This window comes from Anoplopoma fimbria, chromosome 3 (genome assembly GCF_027596085.1).
Source record: "Anoplopoma fimbria isolate UVic2021 breed Golden Eagle Sablefish chromosome 3, Afim_UVic_2022, whole genome shotgun sequence".
In the NCBI taxonomy this organism is placed as follows: Eukaryota; Metazoa; Chordata; class Actinopteri; order Perciformes; family Anoplopomatidae; genus Anoplopoma; species Anoplopoma fimbria.
Window position 1 is genome coordinate 25,391,249 of NC_072451.1, and position 23,550 is coordinate 25,414,798.

Consider the following 23,550-nt stretch of genomic DNA (forward strand, 5'->3'; position numbering starts at 1 on the left):
GTCCTCTTGTTGTTGTTTGTGATATACTAAAAAATTACCGTTGCAAATTTTCAGAGACCCAGATCCCCCATGGCTTCCCCACCATCGATATGGGTCCCCAGCTGAAGGTGGTTGAAAGGACCAGAACTGCCACCATGCTGTGTGCTGCCAGCGGAAACCCGGACCCGGAGATAACATGGTTCAAGGACATGCTTCCTGTGGACATCAGCAGCAGCAACGGGCGCATTAAACAGCTTCGTTCAGGTACAATTCGATTTGATCTGTTTTCATTTCCTCAAGGTGCTACATGACATACTGATAATGTAAATATAACAAAGGCATTCTGCAAAGTACATCAAATACCAACAGACATGACACATGCTAGACATGAGGATGATGTGAAAACACAACAAGCCTTTGGTGTCATGTATGGCTTCATGAATTCTCTTTTATCACAAAGCACATGAAAGGTTTATTTAAAGTTTGTCACCTTGATTGGCTAGCTGAGTTCTTACTGAACGTTACTGCTCACAGCTGCAGACACTTATAAAGTTACACAGAAGTCGGAATGAAGTCCCTGCGAGTTCTGACAGTGATGCATGAGCTAGTAACCGTCCAAAGTTCAGAAAGAGAATTTTCACCACATTAAAGAATCCCTAATCCCCTTTTAAACATGCAGCTGGAGGGACAACGAGGCCAGCCGAAGATGCATTAGCTTGGATTCAAACTTGCAAAAAAAACAAAATATGTATGATGTGCTCTGTGTTCACACTAGCAGTCCACTTGATAAATAATCAGTGCTCGCCTGACCTGGATCAGATGGAAAAGGTGCAAGGTGGAAAGATTAGTGGCCCTGACCAGATTTGCGACTCCTTACTAAATCTGCCTCACTTACAGTGTCAGGCCAGGCTGCAGGTCTGAGGCCCCAAAGATTAAAGATGAGAGCTCCTCCAGAAAGAGCCTGGCACTAGAGCTGCCCAGTGGAAGCCGAATAGAGGTCACTGGAGCACGTTCACTCGGACTGTCTATGTTGTTTCAATCCTAGAACGTACAAGCACATCCTAAATTAGATACGTATTTCTCACAAATGAGATAGAAATAACACAACTCCTTAATTGTTTGATAATGGTTTTATAACGGGGATAAAACTGTGCCTAAAAACATGATTTTTAAATCAACAAACTAGCAACAAACTTTTAATTGGTTTTCTTTCTCACATAGAAATAGTGCCTGAAAATGTGCTGACATGTAATGCCCTCTGACTAACAATTCTTTTTATCCACAACCCTTTTCTTGACATCTGCTGCCGTATCGGGATTTACATTTACTGCACATGACCTGAAATGAGGCCAATTATGCAATAGTGGGAAAAAGCACATTAATTTGCCGCCACAGTTTAACAGAACTGGCAAAGACCCAGTTCCTCCAATTGCATTACACTTGCTCATTTTTTTGTGAGCACACAGACACATTTGGTCTATATATACGCACCATCCAAATCATTCACTGTGTAGAGATACTAACTTCTTTTTAATTTAACACCTCTGAACTGAATACTTTTAGCTGTGCATCATTCTATCTTTTGTGACTGACTTTCATTCATTTTCTCTTGCCCATTTTACTAACTGCTTTCTGCACAAATGCAGTCTGTTCAAAGAGTAATGCCATCTTAAATAAGAATGCTTAATAAAAAAAAAAATCTGCTTAAATTGAATACTAATGCTGCAAAAATGTGGCTGTAGCTGTTGTCTACAGAGATTCTATTTCAAAATGTTTGCATCTCAAAGGCTGTGGTCATTTACAGACAACAAGTACAGTCCACAATGTATACTTGCTTCATAGCAGTGATTAAGTACATTGAACTTCGTCACATTGCATTTAAGTGGCTTTTACTCTGAATCTGTATTTTTTTTTTGTTTATTATCTGTGGCCTGTCAGAAGCCATGTTTTTCTCTCCCACTGTAAGTGGATTACTAACTGATCTCTCAACCCTTTTTGCATCAAAATTACTCCCACCTAGGTGGTACACCAATTAGAGGTAAGGATGATAAAGTGTGTTGGAATATGTCACGTCCACACCATTCCCTCACGTTCACATCAGACCCCAGCATTTCCCCCCCAAAACGCCACATCACCAGGTTCATCCGTGGTGTTAGGGACAACTCACCCTCTTCCACTCCCCCCCTCGTCTCTTCCCAACATATCCTGTCTGCTGTCGTCTCCCTAACAAACAAATGATCACCAACCCACATGTCAGGAGAATGGAAATGCAAAAGCAAGTCCAAGGTGTTATCTTGTAAATTGGCTTTTTTCAAGGGTCCTCCTTTACTGTTAGAAATGAGCCACATTTATGAACACTCAACACACACTCCCGCACACACTTACACAGGAACATCTTTTGGCTTCATCCTCCATCCTTCTCCCCTGGCTTTTCAGCGAAAAGGGGTGAGGAGTTGCATTTTAAACTAAAGGCCAATGTGGCCACCAGAGGATCTACCTGCCTCCTCTACGCAAAGCCTCAATGTAAACTGAAATGGCTGCATTTGCATACAGCCTATGCAGCATTGCCCCCCAGCATGGGAACAGGAGGCCTGCTTTAGATTGTTAAGGTGGAAGCTTCAAACCCCTTTTTATGGTAATCATGTGATTTTTCCCCTGAGTGAAAGCATGATTTCCGTTCAACAACAGTGAGGTAAATGTTGGACTTCTGGGGCAAGCTGAATACATTTGCATTCACCAGCTGTCTGTCTCACTGTCTGTGCGTCCTTGGCTCCTAATACAACCCATATTCAATTAGACGTTTAACTCTTTAGGAGTCAAGGTGGCCTCACGCCAGCCTCCGAGGCCCCTCATGTAATTTCTGCACTTGTAAACAGTGAAATGAGCTTGCAGAAGATCCGCCAGTGTTTGAGCAGTTGGAAGTAGTTGAAGGGATTTATTGCTGCAGTCTGACAACTGCCATAGCAGTAACCTTCTACATTCCAGTAGTAGTCACACTGTTTTCTCCCATGGGAGAAACGGGCAGATTGACAGATTGGTGACACCAGCATTAGTATGCAGGTGCATGTCAGTGCTGAATCAGACAGCGATGAGCTCAGCGTGCAGAGCAAACACCTTGGAGAGATATGTTGTCATGAGATCTGAGGCGATATCGTCACGTTACTGCCCCGCCCTGATTCGAGTCCCCTTAGGTTGGTGGTGAACCTGTTTGTTGCATTCATCTCATACTGCATGATGTGGAAAAAAAAATGTATCCTGAAATCATCTTATGCTGAGTATTTTTGTCAGTTTCAAACTGCATGGTTGCTGGCTGCCTTTCATGCTAGTACCATGCTGTGTTCGAGACATGATAAATGTTATCATTTGCTTGTGACACACACATGTACTGCTGAGAGAGAAAGCTGCTGAGAGAGAAAGTTTTGTATTTTTAAAATTGTGGGATGCAGGTAAGTTCTTGCTGTTCCAATTACAACTTTTCTCATCAGTCAGCCATTTGCAAGGACATGCGTTGTCAAAATGACCACACAAAGACAGGTCTCCTGGGCTTTCATGCTTTGTTAGATCAACATGTTACCTCTATCTGATGAATACAGCTTCTTGGGATTGTGAATACTAATCTAAGCCATCTGGCAGATGAGTGTTTCCCTTGAGGGCTGCGGTGAGACATGGTGAAATAGTTGGTAATGAAAGAACACAATTATGACCAGCTAAAGCTACATCTAAATGGATACTCTATAAAAAGACTGAAGAAAAGATACTGGCAGTCGCTTTTCAGCAAAATCTTAAGCCATCAAGAAAATAATGGCTAACACAAACAGTTAGGTCATCAGTTTACCTTCTACTCACTCATTTTGGTTAAATCTGGTTGCATTTAAAAGAAAACATTTAAGCTTCTCTCAGCTCAAAATCAGCTGATTTTGATCAGCCAAGCATTCCTCTTGATGCCCCTAACTGTATTTTAAACAAATCCTTTGGTTAAAACTGTGTAAAACACAGATTATTAGGCAGGTTTTGAAGTTAAGCAGCAGGTTGATTAGTTTTTCAGATATTGCCATTAGACGTTGTCCATTCTTCTGCTTTTGTTGTGGTTATTCTGTAGATATCTCACTTAGGCTTGTCAATTATTTCCATAACCAAAAGGCCTAATCCGACTTTGATGGTTGTGACATGTTGTTGCATGAATGTTAGTTAGAGTCTGATGGTGGCACCTTGATGGTAGCCTGTCATCAGTGTGTGAATGGGTGAATGATATGTAATATACTACTGACTGTAAGTCGCTTTGGATAAAAGTGTCTGCTAAATGACTGTAATGTAATATTCAGACTTTAATTGACCCTCAGTCATGGTCTTTTTTTTTTCTCCTTAACACGACGAGGCAAATATTCTGTTAGCAGTTTTATTAAAACTGCCAAAACAGCTCAATGCTTATATGGTTGTAAGCATTTTCTTGACAAAACTGCGTCCATGTCTGAGGCACTTAATTACGCATGAACTGGGTTAGACTGGTTGACTACAGGCTCTCTAGCGAGTCACAGTACAGATATCTGCTGTGGTTTCATGCCAAATTACATCTCATATTCCACAACTGTCAAGACGGATAAATTTGTTAATCCTCTACGCAGGAGCTCTGCAAATTGAGAACAGCGAGGAGTCGGACCAAGGGAAATATGAATGCGTTGCCATGAACAGTGCTGGGACCCGTTACTCCTCTCCTGCCAATCTCTACGTACGAGGTAAAGTCAAATGTCTCTCTCAATTCTTGTATTATTCTGTCTTTTCTGTTGTCTCAAACATTTGCAAACCAAAGAAAGCCATGAACCCCTTTAAACACTGGTCTGTTTCATTCTAAATGTTCTCTCACTAGTGACCATGAATCTTTATATCTCTTTCTACATCCAATGGTACAGCCACACAGGGGATTTCTGTTATTGTGGATGATTAGAACTCTTCTAAGGAATGTGTAGGAGTGTGGGAACGATTGACATCTTTTTCAATCTCCGATCAGTTTAGTTGACAAATTACACCTATTCTGTAAATCTTACTGGTGCATGGAGTAATTCTCAGCATATTCTGTCCAACGTCAACCTGAGCAGAGTTCTAATTAGCCAATAGAAGGGAAAACACCTGTGGAAAACACCTTTGATTTTCTCATTTGATGAACAGCTTTATACCACTATTTCTCTATTTTTCTTTTCTTCAACCACTTCTCTAACTATTATCCTTGCCCTGCCATGCCTCCCATACCAATGAACTAACCTCAACCTCCTGTTTGGCTGCGAATCCGACCAGGTGCAGCTTCTGTGAAAACAGCTGCATTGAAACCATTTCCTCTGCTGGCATTGAAAGCCGCGCCAGACCTCCTTTCTTTTTTTTTTATTTTGACTGTATCGAAAGGCTCCATTATTCCTCCCGCACAACCCAGAGCTCCTAAAGGCATGGAGGGGTCTGGAGTTTCAGGGATTGTTTTTGCTGTGGTGTCTCCGTGAGCCGACTAATGCAGGGTGAGGGCAGCGTCGTACCCATCCTGGAAAGAGCTGGTATAGGAGAGAGAGTAGTCCAGGTCAGCTCCTGCGGATAGCACCACCATGTCTGATGTACATGAAACAGAATAGCTGCTCCAGTTGTTAGTGCGGGTGGAGAACGGAGGGAGGGAATGAAAGTGTCAGGTTAAGAAAGAGACACTCTCAGCTAAAACTTGATAATTGTGTTAAAACCATATAAAGAGGTGTATCATAAAGGCTATTTATGAGTGAGTGATTCCATTGTCTCATCTCATCAATCAAGATAGAACTTGTAAATTAGTGTTTCCTTTCTACTCAAGGCAAAAAATTTAGAGTACTATATTCTAAACAAAACAAATCTCTCACTAAGATGTTCTCTAATAATGGTGAGAATCAGTTTGTTTTTGTTTAGGACGGTATCCAAGAAAAAAGTTTTTTCCCATCAGACAGAACCTCCTCCTGGATTAGAGGAATCAGAGGTAAAATCATCCTCAAGGACCACAGCGGCATCAGATTTACAGATTAGATCAACACTGTGGGCTCCAAAAGGTTTAGATCTTGTGGTAAATCTTGACAGGGGGAGGGAGTCAGCCAAACAGCCAAGGTGAAGAAGGGACCCAAGTCTCGTCTATTAATCAGGGCATGTCTGTCACAGGTGCAAACGCAGCTTTTTCCCCCCCTCACAGAGGTAATTACAGTGGTTGTGTGGCTTGGCGCCAGCAGGGGCCCCAGGCCCAGCTTGTCTGTAACACCACCCAGGAAGCTGTCAACCCGTTGGCCTCGACACTAACTTTTTCCGCCAGCCTCACAACACTTGTGGAGAGATAGAAATCAAACCAACCGTAACCTTTTAAAAGTGTTCTTGTCTGGAATGGAGAACAAAGGCTCTAGCCATGTTTTCACTCAGTCTTTGTTACTGCTAAAAGAATGAGGAGACGAGACCCGGGGCGGTGCTATCACAGGGCTGCTTGATTGGGTTTAAAAGTTGAGGGACCCGAGACAAGTGGCCTTTGACATGCCTCTCTTCCTTTACTGTTGTTGTATGTTTTTTTACAGGCATCAGAGGGGAGATTTAGGGGCTTTAAACACACTTCCAAACATGGAAACATAAAAATCTTGGGGAGCAAGAATCCCTGTCCGTCATTTGACAACTGTTACATGTTACCAAATGATTACAATGTTACAATTCTTAATAGGTTGTGATGTTCAAGATTTTGCAATTTTATTACAAGGATTAACAGCGTTTTAAGTTTAATTTTATTTGAACTTTTGAGTAAATAATAAAAATATATCACTTGATTAAATTCAGCGCCTGCTAAGAATTCCATCGTCCCTGGTTAGAAGAGTCATTTGTAGCCTTGAAATGTCAACATAATAACCACTATTTGAAGGTGACATGAAAAGATTACCAACAGAGAACGATTTGTGGTATTATTCTCGACCAACCCCCTTTTAACACCCTCTCACACACACACATAAGCACACACACACACACACACACGCACACACCTGTCAGACTGGCATTAAATGGCTGGTTATGGGTAGGTGTTTTGTGTCTGCGAATGTGTTTCTGTTTTTTCCCACGCACCGTAGCTACCTGATCCAATTCCTGTTTGCAGGTACACAAACATACTGCCAGCACCACCGTCAACACCCTTTTCTTGACATTTTAGAGCCACTAGAGAATGGTGTCCTCATATTTCTGTGGGTGTGTGTGTTAGCGGGGGTTACGGAAGAAAGAGCAGGGGGGGGGGGGTCTGCTCATGGTTGTTTTTTGGCCTTCCTGTCTCTGCATCTATTTATGTCCTTCCACTTATCATCCATTAAGAGTGTGTGTGTGTGTGTGTGTGTGTGTGTGTGTGTGTGTGTGTGTGTGTGTGTGTGTGTGTGTGTGTGTGTGTGTGTGTGTGTGTGTGTGTGTGTGTGTGTGTGTGTGTGTGTGTGTGTGTGTGTTCAGGTACACCTTGTTTGCTGTGGGTCACTTTTTGGTGGCCCTCCTCTAAAGGTGGACTCCATCATCGTGGGCAGAATCACAAGCATCCTGTGATTGTGCTCATTTGTCAAGTGTTTATCCCACAACGGAGGAGGCATGTCAGCTTCTGTCTGCCGGCACTGCTTCATATATCCATGTGAAACGTCAATATATCACAGAGGATAAAGGGCTGCAGTCTGGCTTTTCTCTAACCAAAATATCTTCATACTGTTCAATGTGTGTGTGTGTGTGTGTGTGTGTGTGTGTGTCTGTGTCTGTTTGTCATGGAGGCTAATTTACAAAAGGATCAATTCAGGTCTTTTTTTTCTTTTTCTTTCATTAAAGAAAAAGAGTGGGGACAAGAGTACATCTAGTACTGTTGATATCAGAAATGTCCTCTCAGTCTATCCTTAGTGATAAGAAATCAAATAGATTACCACAATAATGTAACAGTAATTGTGTCTAACCAGAGTCCTATTCCCATTTAATGATGTTTCACACCTAATCTGTTTAAGCTTCATTTAAAATTATAGATGTAGACAATGTCATTTGTTAATTGCAATACTAAATCATTAAGATACTTCATCATTCGTGAGAGTGAGTTTCCCTCCATGTTACTGTACGTTGCATTACATCTGTACCATGTCAATAACCTCCACTGTGTCTGCGGAAACACTGTTCTGTTTCACGGTGTTGTCTTCCTCTCCACTTTGTATCTTTTCATTCCATCGCCCGCCTCCATCAAATCACTTCATCCGCAAACAGGTCAACGTGAAGGTTGGTCGCATTCACTTTTAATTCCCTTCCCTTTAATTTGATGCAGATTTTAGGTGAGGTAAACCATCCTTTCCAGACCCTCTGGTGAAGACATTGATATCCCTTCCCTGAAAACCTCAATTATTAATTATAGCTCTCCCGAACCCATCCGATGTAAATGTGTCCTTTTGTCTACCTCACTGCATGAATCCCTGAATAGTTCTTGCATGACTTCCAGCTCCACTCCCCCGAACTGTGTTTCGATTAGCCTTGCCAAGACACACAAGTGGTTTGCTTAAGTCATTATGAGATCTCTGTTGTGTATTGTAGCGGGCATTATTCCAGACTGCACCCATTTTGTAGGTGTAAACCTAATCCAGCAAAAACTATAGCTCCTTTCACCTTCAGACTTTCCATCCGCCTCTGTAGGCCCATCAGAGGTGTGTGATGGATTACACTGGTATTCAGGTGGCAACCGGATTTGTCAGGTATTTAGGCAGCAACACCCCTGCTCTCCAACTGAGGGACACGGGTATCAGAACTGACAAAGCCATTCTCGGGGGATTATGTCTATTTTATAGCCATGGGCATCCTCTACCCAGAGACTGAAGGATGTTGGCCTAATAAGAAGACAGACATCCAGCTCGTCCTCGTGTGATGCTGCAGCAGGAGGCCCTGCAGCAAACAAGTTATTAATAAGTTTATAATGTTGTGCCCAGGTTTATAGACTGAACCCCTGTTTTACAGTAAATGGATGATGACAACGACATCATCCGAGAGAGGAGTTAATGTTTCGGAAATTATCTCTTCACTTGTACCATCTGCGAAAAAATAAAGGGCTCAAAGAGCTGACCTATAGAATATTTAAGAATGAGCTGGCAGCGTGCTGACAGGGGGGATGATCAGCCATTATGGCAGCAGCGTAGCCCAGTGCTGCTGCCAGGAAGCCTGGGAGCCTGCTGACTCTGTGCCAGTTTGAGCTCAGATATTGATTGACTGGACAGGTTCTTCTATCCTTGGGCACTTTGTCAAGGCAGTTAAATTTATAGGTATCCAGCAAGCAGGCATGCAGAGTGGAGACGGGGGCTTATTTTGTGGTTTTGATAGAGTCCCGGAGCCGTCTCTCCACGCCGCTCTCAACAGGAGAGAGGCTTCAGGGGAATCGATAACAATTACCTGCCCTCTAGTCATTTTGTTCCACAGCACCTCTCCAAACTTAACCGCACGCCATGAATTATTCACAACATTAAGTGTTCAATATACGCAGGCCCCATTGACTGACTGCTCTTAGCACTGTTTAGTCTATGGAATCATGAAAGAATAACAGACACTTTGAGCGTAATGGTCTTACATTAGGACTGCTCCTCTCAGGTTCCTCTTTTTATATGAAAATTAGCAGCACTCGGAGAATGTTACAGTTGTGTGAGAAGACACAGGTGATTACCAACATAAGTGGGATACTAACACTACTCTTTTTTTTCTCTAAATACTCAAAGTTTAGTCTGCTGTGCATTAGTCATACTGTAAATCAGATGTTCAGTCAAAATATATGAGAAAAGTGTCCCTCCTTTATCTTCCTCTCTCAGCGCACTCAGGCTTGTGATACCGTCCCGTATCTTTGCTCAGCCTCCGTGCATGCTTTGCTTGAGAATGTCGTCCCTGTCCTGTTCCCAGGCTGGTAACACTGCCAAGCCTGTCCAGTTTTTTTTTTTATTTAAAAATCAGCCATGTGCTCGTGAACCTCAGAAAGCAGATGTCAGGACTGATGTCAATCTTTCTGGGCTGTTATATGTGTTACTTTTTTTTTTTCCTGCATGAAACCTTCCTTTATAATGTACAAACTCACTAAGGCTGTGCCGTCTTGTGCATTGAGTCATTTTTTGTAAACTTTACATTATTATTAATATTAAAAAGGCATCGTTATTCTGTCCTAGACCTTTGCTGACCTCTTAACTGTTCCCAGTGTTTAAATTATTTTTTCGTTTGCCAAACACCCTCTGAAAAGGTTATTTTTTTATAAAAATCAACTGCAATGTTTTGATTGATCTGGGTATTGGTATGAAAATAAAAAAGAGTCAGACTTGGGATATTATTGTTTTTCTGAGATATCGAGCCAAGTACTTTAAACCCACATGACTGTATTGATAAAAAAAATAACAGATCCTCAATTATTTTGGGGAAAATACAAATCCGTGCGAACCAGGTCCCCCTTATTATGGTGCAGTCCAGAGAACCAGCCTTCTCCTGACTGGAATCTCAAAAAGTGCTTTTGTGTTTTTTTCCATTTCACCATATAATGAGGGGAATAACAAGCACCGCTCTAACAACGTTCTGGTACAAATTAGATTGGGTGGGGGGGGTTTGAAGGATTTGGGGAAAAGAAAAGTGGAGGGAGACTCACATTTTGAAAATCCATTTTCATGGAGACCTGTGCAAAAGAGCAATTACAATCAAGTTTTTTGTTTTTTCCCAGTGAGACAGAGATGTTGTAGTCCATTAGGGGAACACGCAGTATATATTCAGCAGGGACAGTTCCGTGCTGTAGTGTTTTGAATACATGCAACCAGCAGTTCTGGGATAGCAATAATGGCTGCTCACTAGGGAGCTAAATGTTTGGCTTGGCTTCACTTTCTCCATAATGAAGGTTAAAGAAGTCAGAGCTCCTCCTTCTTACATTCAGCATTTACTATGAAAATGTTCAGTATCTCATAACTTTCCCATGTCTAACACTGATGGATGTTTATTTAACACTGACACGTTTTTTTGTCATTTCAAGAGGATAAGTTTGTTACGGTTGCCAAAAGTTACCAGAAAAAAGATCTGAAGAGTGTAAATATGGCAGGCATTCCTTGTGTATCTTTATTTAGACAGAAAGCAAGTCATATGTAAATGCTGGCTGGCTGTTTATTCTGGGCCAGCTTTTCAGTTTGCATGGAGCTGCTGCATCGGTGTTTGCCTTGTCCCTGGCGACGTCAACGGGCCCTTCTAGTCTCCATGGGAACCCTTTTTAATGTCAGCCTATCTGCATATCAGAACTGCACAAAGAGAGGGAGAAAGACAGGCTGAGCAGAAGGAGCCAGAGAGAGGGAGCGGGAGGAGAAATCAAACAATGCCATCTCCACGGGGTCTCTCAATGATGCAACCCTCGCTACCATTTGACACTCTGACAAAAGAGGGGCAGACATAGTCTCTGGGCTATTTTCTGATTATATCCCCTTTTGTAGGCTCGAGGATAAAACACCCCCTCAAAGTTTTATTGTGAATTTCCAGAGCCATTTTTTGTAACAGACTTATTATTCCCATTGTGCTTGCCTGCACATGAGGACAAAAGCGATCTGTCCTCCATTGGATTAGCTTTCCTGAGTTAGCTTTTAGCCATAAAACCGTCATATTCATCTGACATGACCCTACCTATTCACCATTTTCTTGCCTCTCTTCATCCCCTTTAGTGCGAAGAGTGCCACCCAGATTCTCAATTCCACCCACCAACCAAGAGGTGATGCCAGGCGGCAGCGTCAACCTGACATGTGTGGCGGTGGGCTCGCCGATGCCCTACGTTAAGTGGACGACGGGCGAGGTGGAGCTGACGAGGGAGGAGGATATGCCTCTGGGGCGCAACGTGCTGGAGGTCACCAACATCCTTGTGTCGGCCAACTACACCTGTGTGGCCATCTCCTCTCTGGGCATGATAGAAGCCACTGCTCAGGTCACCGTCAAAGGTAAGGGCCGTTGATCGGACCAGTCCAGACTTGTTGTCCTATCTGCTGTTGTATCCATGTGGGAGGTTGTTGCTGTGACAAAATGTGTTACTTTCACCCACTGATCTGATAATGAAATGTTATAAAACAGAATAAACCACTTTCAAAGGGCCTTTGAAACTTTTTGCACATATCATCGCTGCCTTTGTTCTGTAGCCGGTATTTTGTTGATACTGTGAGGTAAAAATTAAAGTCTGTTGCTGTTTGCAGTCTCTTTGTCAATGATCGTTGATGATAGGGCTGGTATGCGTTCTGTCCTTTGTGTTTGTAGAATCCTTTTTTTTCTCTAAGTGTTTGTGTGAAGTTGGCTTTGCCCACCTGTGTGTGTGTAACTATGCGGGTGTGTTGTCTACCCACAGCAGCCTCTCTTATCAGTTGTCCTCTGTATTGATGCCAATTTCCACTCAACTGATCGATACACAGTCATTTAGAGGGTCCACATCAATACAAGGAAGCCATTACGAAAACTCTCTGTTTTGTTTGTATTTGTTATATAGTCACAACGGGAACCACTCTTGCAATTTTCTTGAATTGTCAGTCATGACCAGGCCGGTTATAAAACACAAAATTGGGATTTCAGTCTAGCTTTTCTATGCATTTGGGGATAATGGCTGCTGACAGCACTATACGGATTAGCTTATGAAACAATCATTTCAGTGCTATGAGTTACAGAACAGAGAATTACATGACCAGCCATGCCTTTTTTTCCAGAGTAGAGCTGATTTTAGCTGTATTGTGCGTACATTTTAAGAATCATGGTATCAAATGTGTCAGACATCCAATTTCCCTCAAATTACCCACACGTCCTAAAAGTCCATTTTTGATATCAAAGCTAATACCCCGCTTCTCTCTCCTCAGCCCTGCCAAAGCCCCCCACCTCCCTCATTGTGACTGAGACCACAGCTACCAGTGTGACTCTCACTTGGGACTCCGGAAACCCGGAACCCGTCTCCTACTACATGATCCAGTACAGAGCCAAGTCCTCCGACAATGGCTACCAGGAAGTGGAAGGTGTGGCCACTACCCGATACAGCATAGGTGGACTTAGCCCCTACTCTGAGTATGAGTTTCGTGTCATGGCTGTCAACAACATAGGCCGCGGGCCGCACAGCGACCCTGTGGAGACGCGCACCGGTGAACAGGCCCCCTCCTCGCCACCTCTGCACGTCCAAGCGCGCATGCTGAGTGCCAGCACAATGCTGGTACAGTGGGAACCGCCCGAGGAGCCCAACGGGCAAATCAGGGGCTACCGGGTGTACTACAGCTCAGACCTTACGCCTCCGCTCAGCGCTTGGCAGAAACACAACACCGATGACAGCAGTCTGACTACCATCTCAGGCCTGACTCCCGACATCACCTACAGCCTCAGGGTGCTGGGCTTCACCTCTGTGGGTGACGGGCCGCCTTCTGACATCCTGCAAGTCAAAACCCAGCAGGGAGGTGAGCAGCCAACCACCACGATTGTCTCTGTTTAAATGAATGTGTATTTGTTGTTTTCGTAGTAATCTGCCTCTGCACTATACTTTTGCTCTGGCTTATGCTTTGAGATGCTTGTTTAAGAAAGGAGATGCACTTATGACTTCTGGTGACTAGTAGTTCTCTTGAATACCTATGTTGAATACGCTTCCTGTAAGTCGCTTTGGATAAAAGCGTCTGCTAAATGACTGTAATGTAATGTAATGTAATGTAATGTAATGTTCATATGCAGAGGTATCATTTTTCGTTTTGCATGTTTCGGTTGTGTAAAAACCACCAATTATGCTTACATGTAATAGCAGACAAGGTAGAAGTTTAAGTTAGGGATTAATAGTTTGCTTACGCATTTTATTTCACCAATGTTTGTGACTCTAACTTCTGACAGAGAACTCTGATCTCAAGACAGACAAGCAGAAACTCAAGGACTGTAGGACCCCATCCCCCTTTTTATTACGGCCACTATCATCTATCTAAATTCTGTATAAGAAAAGAATGATGATGGTTTTATCGATGGGAGGCTTTAGCGTTACGTACCAGTGACATTGGACCCCTGGGCAGAAGTCTATAAAAGCACAAAGACCATGCAGGCTTCTAGCAACTATTGGAAGAAAAGAGACTCTGAATTGACCAAGGTCTGTTAAAAGCTTCCACAACAACTACAACCCAGCTGAGAGGTGGTTAAGAACATGATAAGCGTTAGACTAAAGGTCAGATTTACCCTAGAATTAGAATTAAAATTGAATTTCTTCACAATCATCCCTGGTGCTTCTTAAACTCTCAGCTGTAACGGTTCATTAAATAATTTCATTGGTCAATATCAAGGCTATCATATACTCATTCTGCCTGGTCTTGACAGCAGTCTGCATTCATTCATTTTCCTTCATCGTTGTATTCAGTGTCCCCATTTATTCATTACTTATTCATTTATTTGTAATTTTTACTAATTTAGCTGTGTAGTAAGTAGTTCAATACACATTTCATTTATAAAGAACGTGATCATGGTCTGTGTGTGTATGAAATAATACCATCAACATCCACCATGTTAAGAACTCCGTTGTTATAATTGAGACTAAATTGAATTACATTTGCTTTGCCTTTTATATCCAAAATTGTAAAATTGATTAAGTTGTTCATTAAACATTTCATTTATAAAGAATGTGATCATGTGGTCCGTGTGTGTCTGAAATATGGCAGCCAACATCCACAGGGTTCAAAACTCATTAACAACCACCATAATAATAATAATAATAATAATAATATTGATTAATTACAATTTAAAAAGTTACTCCATGGATGTACCTTTAGCTCGTGTGAAATGGCTCATAAGGCTATTGCCCTGCAAACGCCTTCCCATTGAGTCATTTCTTTGGAGGTGGTTATCGTTGCTGACACCGCGAAGAACATGAAGCTTTACTAATGTGCCTTTTTTATTATTTCATTCTCTAACCTCTGTCCTCTAACCCCCGTGTACCACAGTTCCTGCCCAGCCGTCTAGCTTTGAGGCTGAAGCCGAGCTGGACAGCCGCATAATGCTAACATGGCTGTGGCCCGTACAGGACCCCATCACTAAGTATGAGCTGCAGTACTGGGAGTCCGGCTCCGAGAACAAGGTTAGAATAACAACGTGAAGTTATTACTACTGTATGACCTAGTTTATCTTTATGATGCAATTTCTCTGAATGGGAGAAATGGCTGAAGCGATGTTATTGTAGTAATGCAACTCCCCAGCGATGAGAAAGATTTACGATAGCAACAGACAGCGAAGTTGTTCTGTTTCGGCCCTTCGTTCACCTCTGCTGGACTACTGCACCAGTTGTGAAGAGGACAATTTGTTTTTATAACAAGTAGCTCTCACATTTGGCTGCATTCTCTACTTTGTATGCACAAAGGAAGGAGAGACAGCAGTCGAGTCTTTAACGATATACAACAAATACTACCTCAGTGGCTGGACACATGGAAAGCCTTATGTAACTGTCTTTGACTTCAATTGAGTGGCATCTGTCTGTTTAACATGAAACCCTCCAGATACATGTGACCTTCAACCCAGCTGGTTCCTACGCTGTGGATGGTCTAAAGCCTGACACCTTGTACCGCTTCTCGCTGGCAGCCCGTTCTGAGATGGGTTTAGGCGTCTATACTCAGCCCATCGAGGCCCGCACCGCCCAGTCCAGTAAGTCTATGATTTCTCTCTGTTGTCTTACCTCCTTGTTGTCCACTAACCAGCGATTTTATAAAGCAAAGGTCACCGACAGGCGGCTGAAGCAGGTTTAGGTTCAGGCAGGAGAAAGTTGAGTTTCATAAAGCTAAAATCAGGCTGCATTGGCAACTTGAATGTCAAGTCAATTTCAGCATAACATAAATTGCTGACAGTGCAGCCAACCCGGTCAGCCTCACGCTTCCACCACCTCCCCTCTGTCACCAACACTAACCCTCCTGTCCATCTATCTGAGGACAGGCTCTGAGTTCAGTGTCAAAGGTACGTTAAATGTGTCTTGTTCCCACATTTGTGAGCTGTGCTGTGATTATTTTTTCATTGTGTGCTTTTACAGTGCCAGCACTCAAAATGTCACTCTCTGCCAGCTGATTTTTTGCTGAGGTGGCACCATGCTGGTACCACCTCACCCAGGGGGCTTATATTGAGAACATTTGTGCCTTGCATTTGGCCTGCACAGAACTACATTATATTAAAAAAACAAAAGGTTCATATGGTTGTACCTTTAATGTTTAAGCTGTGTCTATAAAATAAATGAAGTTCAACTGGAAGAATGTGAATCAGGAAACAGATATGCTCTGATCTGCTAGAGAGAAGACGTATCCCTCTGTCGGAGATGTTGGAACTTGCAGTTGTTCAAAGGTGTTACAGATTGGAGCTTCTGTCCTCACAAAAGATCTTTGATATTTTAGGAGTTTATGGTACAGACACTAGCTTGTAGAGAGAACAGAAATCCTACAACAGAAATGTTTAGCTTTAGTCTGCCATCATGTTACTCATTGAGAACAGTAAAGGAAGTTCAGATTTTGACTTAATTTAACCAACACGGATGTAGCCATAGTCTAGAAAAGAAAAGACGACAACAGACTGGTCGGAAGGTATTGTTATCTCTTTGTGAAATCTTTCCCTATTAGGACAGACACAATCATTAAATAGCTCACACCTCTAACAGCCACAGAGTTATGTAACTGTCAATTGAGATCACGAGTGGTGATGAGTCTGTCCTTGGGCCTCTTGACAGCAAGAGTCGCAAGGACATGTAATTTGGAGAACAGAATTTGGATTTCATGCAGCAGGAGGCTGGTGTGCATGAAATGAGCAGCAGCCTTGAGAGAAGGTTCTGGGGCAAATGGCAGAGGGAAAGTGTGACATTTTCTAGGGCTGCATTGAAATGGTATGTGTCATTTTTTTAAAGATTCAGAGCAATGAACATAACTCAGCTGTTTATATATGATGAAACACTTCAACCCTACTACTCAGCTAAGAGCTTGACAGTCTGTAAAAGATGAATGATGCTTTACCTATACAACGGAACGGGAAATTATCTAATTTCGGTGGTTAAGATAATTGAAAGTCAATAGTTCGAGATGCAATTCAAAATCAGATTTTTAGACAAAAGGTTATCTCCAACGCCAAAAATCTGAATTTGTATTATTTACTGAGCTCCATCATTTGGAGGAAAGAGAGGTAGAGGTATTTTATTGTGTTCATCTATTATTCAGTCTCTATTTAAAGCCCAACTCTTTGTCCTGCTTTGAGGCGCATGTAATTCCTGTGGTGTTGTCCTCCCCTCGTCCAATTTGTATTTAATCTAGCATATTTTCCATCACGACCTCAGTATCACAATTTATTCTGAATATTCTCAGCATTACTTTGATTCAGTCTTTCACCTTTTTTCGTAATACACATGGTGTTGTTAGTTCTCTGTAGTTTCCTGTCCACTCCTTGTTGATCAGGGAACACCTGAGGAGACTCAGTTCTCTTCTGTTAAGCTTCAATGTTTTGGAAAAGGTGGAGTTTCTTGTTCTGGCATTAGTTTATTGGATTCATATTTGAGGGAACTGTTCATTGCTCTGCTTATTTAAAAAATACATTTCATGGGCATGCTTTGTTAGAACACCTTGGTTTTTAATTTTCTTTTTCTTGGTTCATTTTATTCTCTTTTGAAGAGTTTTTTTTTTGTAGAGTTAAACAAGTCTGTGATCGAGTTAGATGCACGAAATGTATGAATGCTTTTGTGTTTGATTTCATTGTTTTTGTTCCGTATTTTAAAGTAGATTATAAGTTTTCTGTTTTTACCTCTGGACTTGAGAGCTTACATAAATGTTATACTGTTGTAAATAATCTTATTTATTGCAGTAATCTTATTATTTCAGACCAACTCTTAACTCTTACTCAGTTATTTCTGCTTTTTCACATACTGGGACATGCCAGAGGAGTTAGTGATTATAAAACATAGCGGGGTGAGGTGGAACGAATATAATTGAATCTGGCATGTGGATATTTTGCCTGACATTGAAAAAAATACGTTGATGTCCTTTTGGAAAGTAGTTTTAATACCAAAACCATATTGCTACAACATCCCCATATCAATTGCAGTCATTCAAATTTTAACCTTAAAAGGTTAATGACAGCAGAAATGATATTAATATTGGTTTCCATTGTGGTGGCTACCAACCACATGTTGACAATAGCATGGATGTTCATGAGAATAATTTGACAGCCCACTGTATCTCAGCTGCAGCACTGAGCAGTGTCTGACAAACACTTTAGAAGCCGAGAGCTTCCGCATCAATGTGTGAACACCAGTCAACACTGTCAAGCACTTGTTCACACACTCGCACATCCATGGCCAGTTTACTGCTCCCTCTGCATGCTGCGAGAGGCAGCAGAGAGGGCAGTTTGGGACAAATTACGTCTTTATAAAAACATAACCTTGCACAAATTTGGCACATTTTATATTCTGTTCATCCCACCCTGTAGTTTCATGGCCTCTCGCATAAATGGAGTTCCAAACACAGCTTCGGCAGTAGCCTGGTAATGTGTTTTTGCAGCCAATCTCAGTCCGGAGGCAGCATCCTGTTTAGTCTGGAAGCTTTTGTGTAGTCAGTATAATAAGAAATAAAAATGTAATATTCAAACTTGTATCACCTACAGTATGAGTGCAAATTATTTGTGATTTCATTACAAGGTATATGACTTAGGTTGGCTGGTATATATATCAGGAGATACCTGATATCAGGTATCTCAAAAAGATCACGAAAAAAGAAAAAGAAAAACACACTTTCTTTATAGGGAGATTTAAATAAGCTGTTTAGGCTTTTTATTTTACGCATATGCAGTGCAATTCAATAATACATAAATCTGCTCAATAGGGTCAGACTTTTCATATGTAGCCTTATTTTTATGCACACTGTAGGTGGTAAAATCTCAAATATATTTATCTTGGAATATTACATTCTTTATTTTCATATTCTCTCCTGCACATAAAAGCTTCCATAGTTTTTCCTTGTGTTTGCTTGTGTTTTGGTTTATTTTTTGTTTTGTTTGCTTGATCCGTGCCCCCGTCCATGTGGTTGTGCTCCCCTCCCCTTACAGCCCCATCCGCCCCCCCTCAGGATGTACATCTGGTCAGCCTGACCTCCACCAGCCTCAAGGTGAGTTGGGTGGCGCCGCCCGCCGCTAGCCGCCACGGCGCCATCGTGCGCTACACAGTCAGCTACCAGGCCCTGGCTGGGGAGGACACGGAGCGGCATGAGGTGGTGGACATCGGAGCAGACGCCTCCAGCTATTTGCTGGAGGGCCTGGAGAAGTGGACTGAGTATCAGGTGTGGGTGAGGGCACACACTGACGTGGGCCCGGGCCCTGAGAGTGCCCCAGTGAGGATGAAAACTAAAGAGGATGGTAGGTTGACTCCTCCCCTTTAACAGAGTGCTCTCTGACTCTTCTGCTTGGGGCTGCCTGTCACTATTTTCCTTCAACCTCTTCTGCACTTTTTCTCTTTGTCTTGTTGATCAATTTGGATTCAATGAGACAATAGTAGTTGGAGAAATGGGTCACCTTCTCTTTTAAGACTTCTTCATCTATAGCAGGTGGAGGCTCATCACCTGCGGACCCAAGCGCCGCACCACTTTCCTGTGTTTTCCCTATTTAAATGCTTTTTCTGTCGCTTTTGCCTCTTTTTCTCACTCTTTCCTCGTTTTGTTTGCAGTGGGATACAGAGTGGCTGCTCCTAAGAGGGCCCTCTATAATTAATGTGTTTGAAGTTTGCTGCAACACAGCTAATTTCATACTGAAATTAAGGGCTTTACAGACATCGCTAGACCTCATGCCGTCCGGCGTTGGGTGATTTGGGGACGTGGTAGTCATAGACGATATAAACTGAGTGGAGACGCTTTAGATTAACGGCCAAATCTAGTATATCACTTCCTTCAACAGAGCATTCACGTCTGTAAAAAAAAAAAAGCTCAGGAGTCATTATTTTTGATGACTCCTGAGCTTTTTGGCTCCTCATCACAAAACAGTCAAGTAAAGAAAATCACCGACTCAGCATATTTGACTCATTCCTCCCTCCCTCCTTTACCCCTTCTGTCTCTCTCTTTCTGTCTTTCTCTTGAACCCCCCCCCCCCCCCTTCCTTTTTTATCTCCTGGTTCCAGTGCCAGGAGCCCCCCCAGGAAGCTCGAGGTTGAGGCCGTAAACTCCACAGCAATCCGGGTAACCTGGAAGCCGCCCCTGCAGGGGAAGCAGCACGGCCAAATCCGAGGCTACCAAGTCATTTTCTCCCGGCTTGAAAACGGTGAACCGCGAGGCCAGCCTAACATCATGGACGTTGCCTTGCCAGAGGCGCAGGTACTGGAAGATGTCTTACTCCTGTTCAGTCTCTCTCTGTCTCCCTTTCACTGTCGATAGCTGTCATATGTTCATTTCCCATTATTTTCACTCTCCACCGCTCCCGTATTCCCCTCCATTCTCCGAGTTCACACTTAATTTCCCCCATACCGGGTGACACACATGGAATTTTTCTTCTCTCCCCCCCCCTCCCCGCCCTTTTTTTTTTTCCCATCTTTTTCCACGTGACATTTGACTCTAAATTGGTACCCCGCTCCCAGAGCTTTGGATTAGCTGTCGTAACAAGATCCATTCTAATTCTACAGTAATGGCTATTAAATATTTTATATGTGTTACATCAGGATGGGGCTTAGTGGAATCAATGCACCTCTCTTTGCGGGTTTTAGCAGTAAAACATATGCACTGCCTTGTTACCATGTTTATAAATTAGAGTTATTTTCCTGACACCGCCCTTAACACGTTAATGTAGGCTGCTCCCAATCGCCCAAAGCTATGTGACACCATGAGATGAATGAGAGATTGTAATCCTTAAGAGGGATTCAGGGATTCATAAATATTTTAAAACCAAAAAGCCCCAGCTCTTACTTCCATCCACTCTTCGGGAGAGGAGAGACCAGCTTAAGAGCCCCCCTTCTGATTGTTTGCCGGGAGTAACATTTGCGCGAACACGCATCCACTCGCAGCCCCGATGGCCTAACACATGAACATCTCATTTGAACAAGAAAGCGCTCCCTGGCCGCAGGAATACAACGACAAAAATCGGGACAGTCTTGCATGAGTCTCTGAGCAGCGTTTGCCAATAAATGCTTCTGCAGCCGTATTTAGGGAGACCAACAGGTTGCTGGTTCAGTTCCCAGGCAGGGCACACTACGACGCCCTTGCGTGGAGTATTAACCATCATTTGCTTTGGCAAACACTCCGCTGTTTACAGTCTTATCATCAGAGAAGAGGAAGCACTGTCAAAGTCACCTTGAAATTACGTGTCATGTGCTACATACCAAGTGAGGCTAAGTAGGATGCTAAGTAAGTTGTGTAATCGGGCATTCAGTGATAAATACATAATGAGTATTTTTTTGTGTGGTTGTGACATATCTCTCATGCAACTTTATAGTAAAGAATTATCATTAAGGTCAATTTGGCCGGATAGAGCTGAGAATGACTGCTCTGGCTGATATCCTCTGTCCATGTCTCTACACCTTGGCTAAATGGCCCACCATCAACTCCCAAACTCAGCCCAACACCTTTGTTTCCCCATCAGTACTTCCCTGAAGCTTCCGCCGACAGTTCATTGTTATGTGACTGTGAACTAGAGTGCTTAACAGCCGGGACCGCATCGTTTGATCTGAAACAAGACAAAAACATGGTGGCTTCCTGTCTTCCAGGAAGTGTTTTGGACATGTGTAGCGTGACTTTGTTTTCCCCTTATGAAAGCTGAACTGAACACGACCCTACTTGTCGTGCAAACAATACTCCCCGCCATGTCTCATTTGTGCCAGGTTCACACAATAAACACAACGAGACACACGGCAATTTGGCGCTCAGGAAGGCTCTCGTGTTCCAGTTTGATCTCCAGGACACCTCTTAAACGCACCTTTCCCTCCCTGGCAGCAACCTGAATTTCTCCACCCTCCTCCTATTGTTTTCTTTCCTCCTTCTGTCCAACTCCCCCTCCCTTTCTCTCGTGTCCTCCCTTTGCACCCTTCCTGCCTGAGAAGCCGGTTGAGTAATTACCAGAGGCTTGCGTGCAGGTTGGTTACCCTTGATTGAGTCACCTCAACGGATGGTTTTCTATGAGACAGCGCCGAGTAGCCAACCTGCAAGGACCTGCCCAGACGTCATTAAAGACCACACAGTCAGCCGATGCGCCCCTGTCCACGTTCGCTCAACTGGTTTTAGAACAATCCCTCCTTTTTCTCACACATCTTTTCATTCCAGTAACCCAACAACAAGTGGAAAAAACAGATAACATGAGCAGACATGCTCACTGTTAGATCAACCTTGCGGTAGGCGTTCCAGCTGGCAGAGAAGAGTTCATGACTCATTCTAGACTCATGCAAATCCCACAAATGCGCACCTGTAATTGATGATGAATAACAAGGAAAAAAACAATTTTCTTCCGTCTTGGCACATCCCATAGTGTTTCTCTCAAGAATTTACCTAATTTGTTGTGAAATCAGTTCCATATCCACCCTTTCACCTGCATTGAATGCACGGTAAGCCTGCCAGAAGGGAAAAAGAAAACATTTGCCATGGCTCTCACAACAACCTCACCTTAGGCTCACCTTAGGCTTCAATCACAAATCCGAGCAGATTTATTTGGATTGCAGATTCTGTCAAAATCCCTGTGACCTCTCACCTCACCTTTGCCTCTCTGTTTCTTGCTCCTTCTTTCCTCTTCACCCTCTCTCAGGGTTAGCTGAAGCGCTGGGAGGAGAGCTAGGAGAGCCTGCCTGTGCGTGGGCAGTTAAAGCGCCTCTTTTCTTTTCAAGCAGGAGCCCACACAGCGCCCTCATTTCCCTGCTAAAATTAAACCAGAGGCCATGTTAACAGTGTGATGTTATCAACCCCATTTCTAACCATGTTTCTATGGCGAAAGTGGCCTGAACCTGAGTGGGCAACTCCACATAGCCTGCTCCATCACTGTGCACTGACAGCAACCTGTCGGTCCATGTGTTTTATGAAGCCATCTATAAAAAAAAAGATATATATATATATTGATTGAGTTGGAAGCCATTAGCCACTGCCTGTGATTCTATACATTTTCTGCACAAGTTCGCTTTCCTGCACAAGTTTGCCTTTATTCAGCACTACTTTTCCAGGTTCATTTTGTTTGACCACTCATGCGTTTATGTGGTGTGTGTGTTTGTGTGTGGGAGTGAGCGAGCGAGGCAATGCCTCACTGCCTCTACGGCCTTCACTGCCTCAGATTGGAGTTGAATGTGAATTGAAAAAAAAAAGAGAAAAGAAGCACCTCAACCCGTTTCACTCCATCAATCATGACAGCTCCTTCTCTTCCACATCACTCGTTCCCCCCTCGTTCCCATTTTTTATAGCCACACATCTCAGCTCATGTCATCACATTTGCATTCACTCGCCTGCAAATTATACCGCTCCGTTTCCACAAACGACGCTTATCAGCAATGATGTGTTTTCAGCTTGCGTTGGCATTCGAAATAAAAATGGGGGGATCATTTATAATTCTCCCATAGATTTAAGCAGAAAGCAAAAGCAGTTGTGATGGAAAGGGATTAGGCCCAAGATGAGA

At 42.9% G+C, this 23,550-nt stretch overlaps 1 protein-coding gene across 1 annotated transcript in view; it reads left to right on the forward strand.

The window, feature by feature from the left end:
• LOC129089019 (receptor-type tyrosine-protein phosphatase F-like) overlaps positions 1-23,550 on the forward strand; it is a 121,965-nt gene that overhangs the window by 48,084 nt on the left and 50,331 nt on the right. The window contains exons 5-12 of the mRNA XM_054596334.1: positions 55-243; positions 4,602-4,712; positions 11,658-11,927; positions 12,825-13,406; positions 14,919-15,052; positions 15,468-15,612; positions 19,033-19,342; positions 20,102-20,285. Of these exons, the coding sequence (XP_054452309.1) occupies positions 55-243; positions 4,602-4,712; positions 11,658-11,927; positions 12,825-13,406; positions 14,919-15,052; positions 15,468-15,612; positions 19,033-19,342; positions 20,102-20,285 (1,925 nt within the window). The remainder of the gene's footprint in view (positions 1-54; positions 244-4,601; positions 4,713-11,657; positions 11,928-12,824; positions 13,407-14,918; positions 15,053-15,467; positions 15,613-19,032; positions 19,343-20,101; positions 20,286-23,550) is intronic.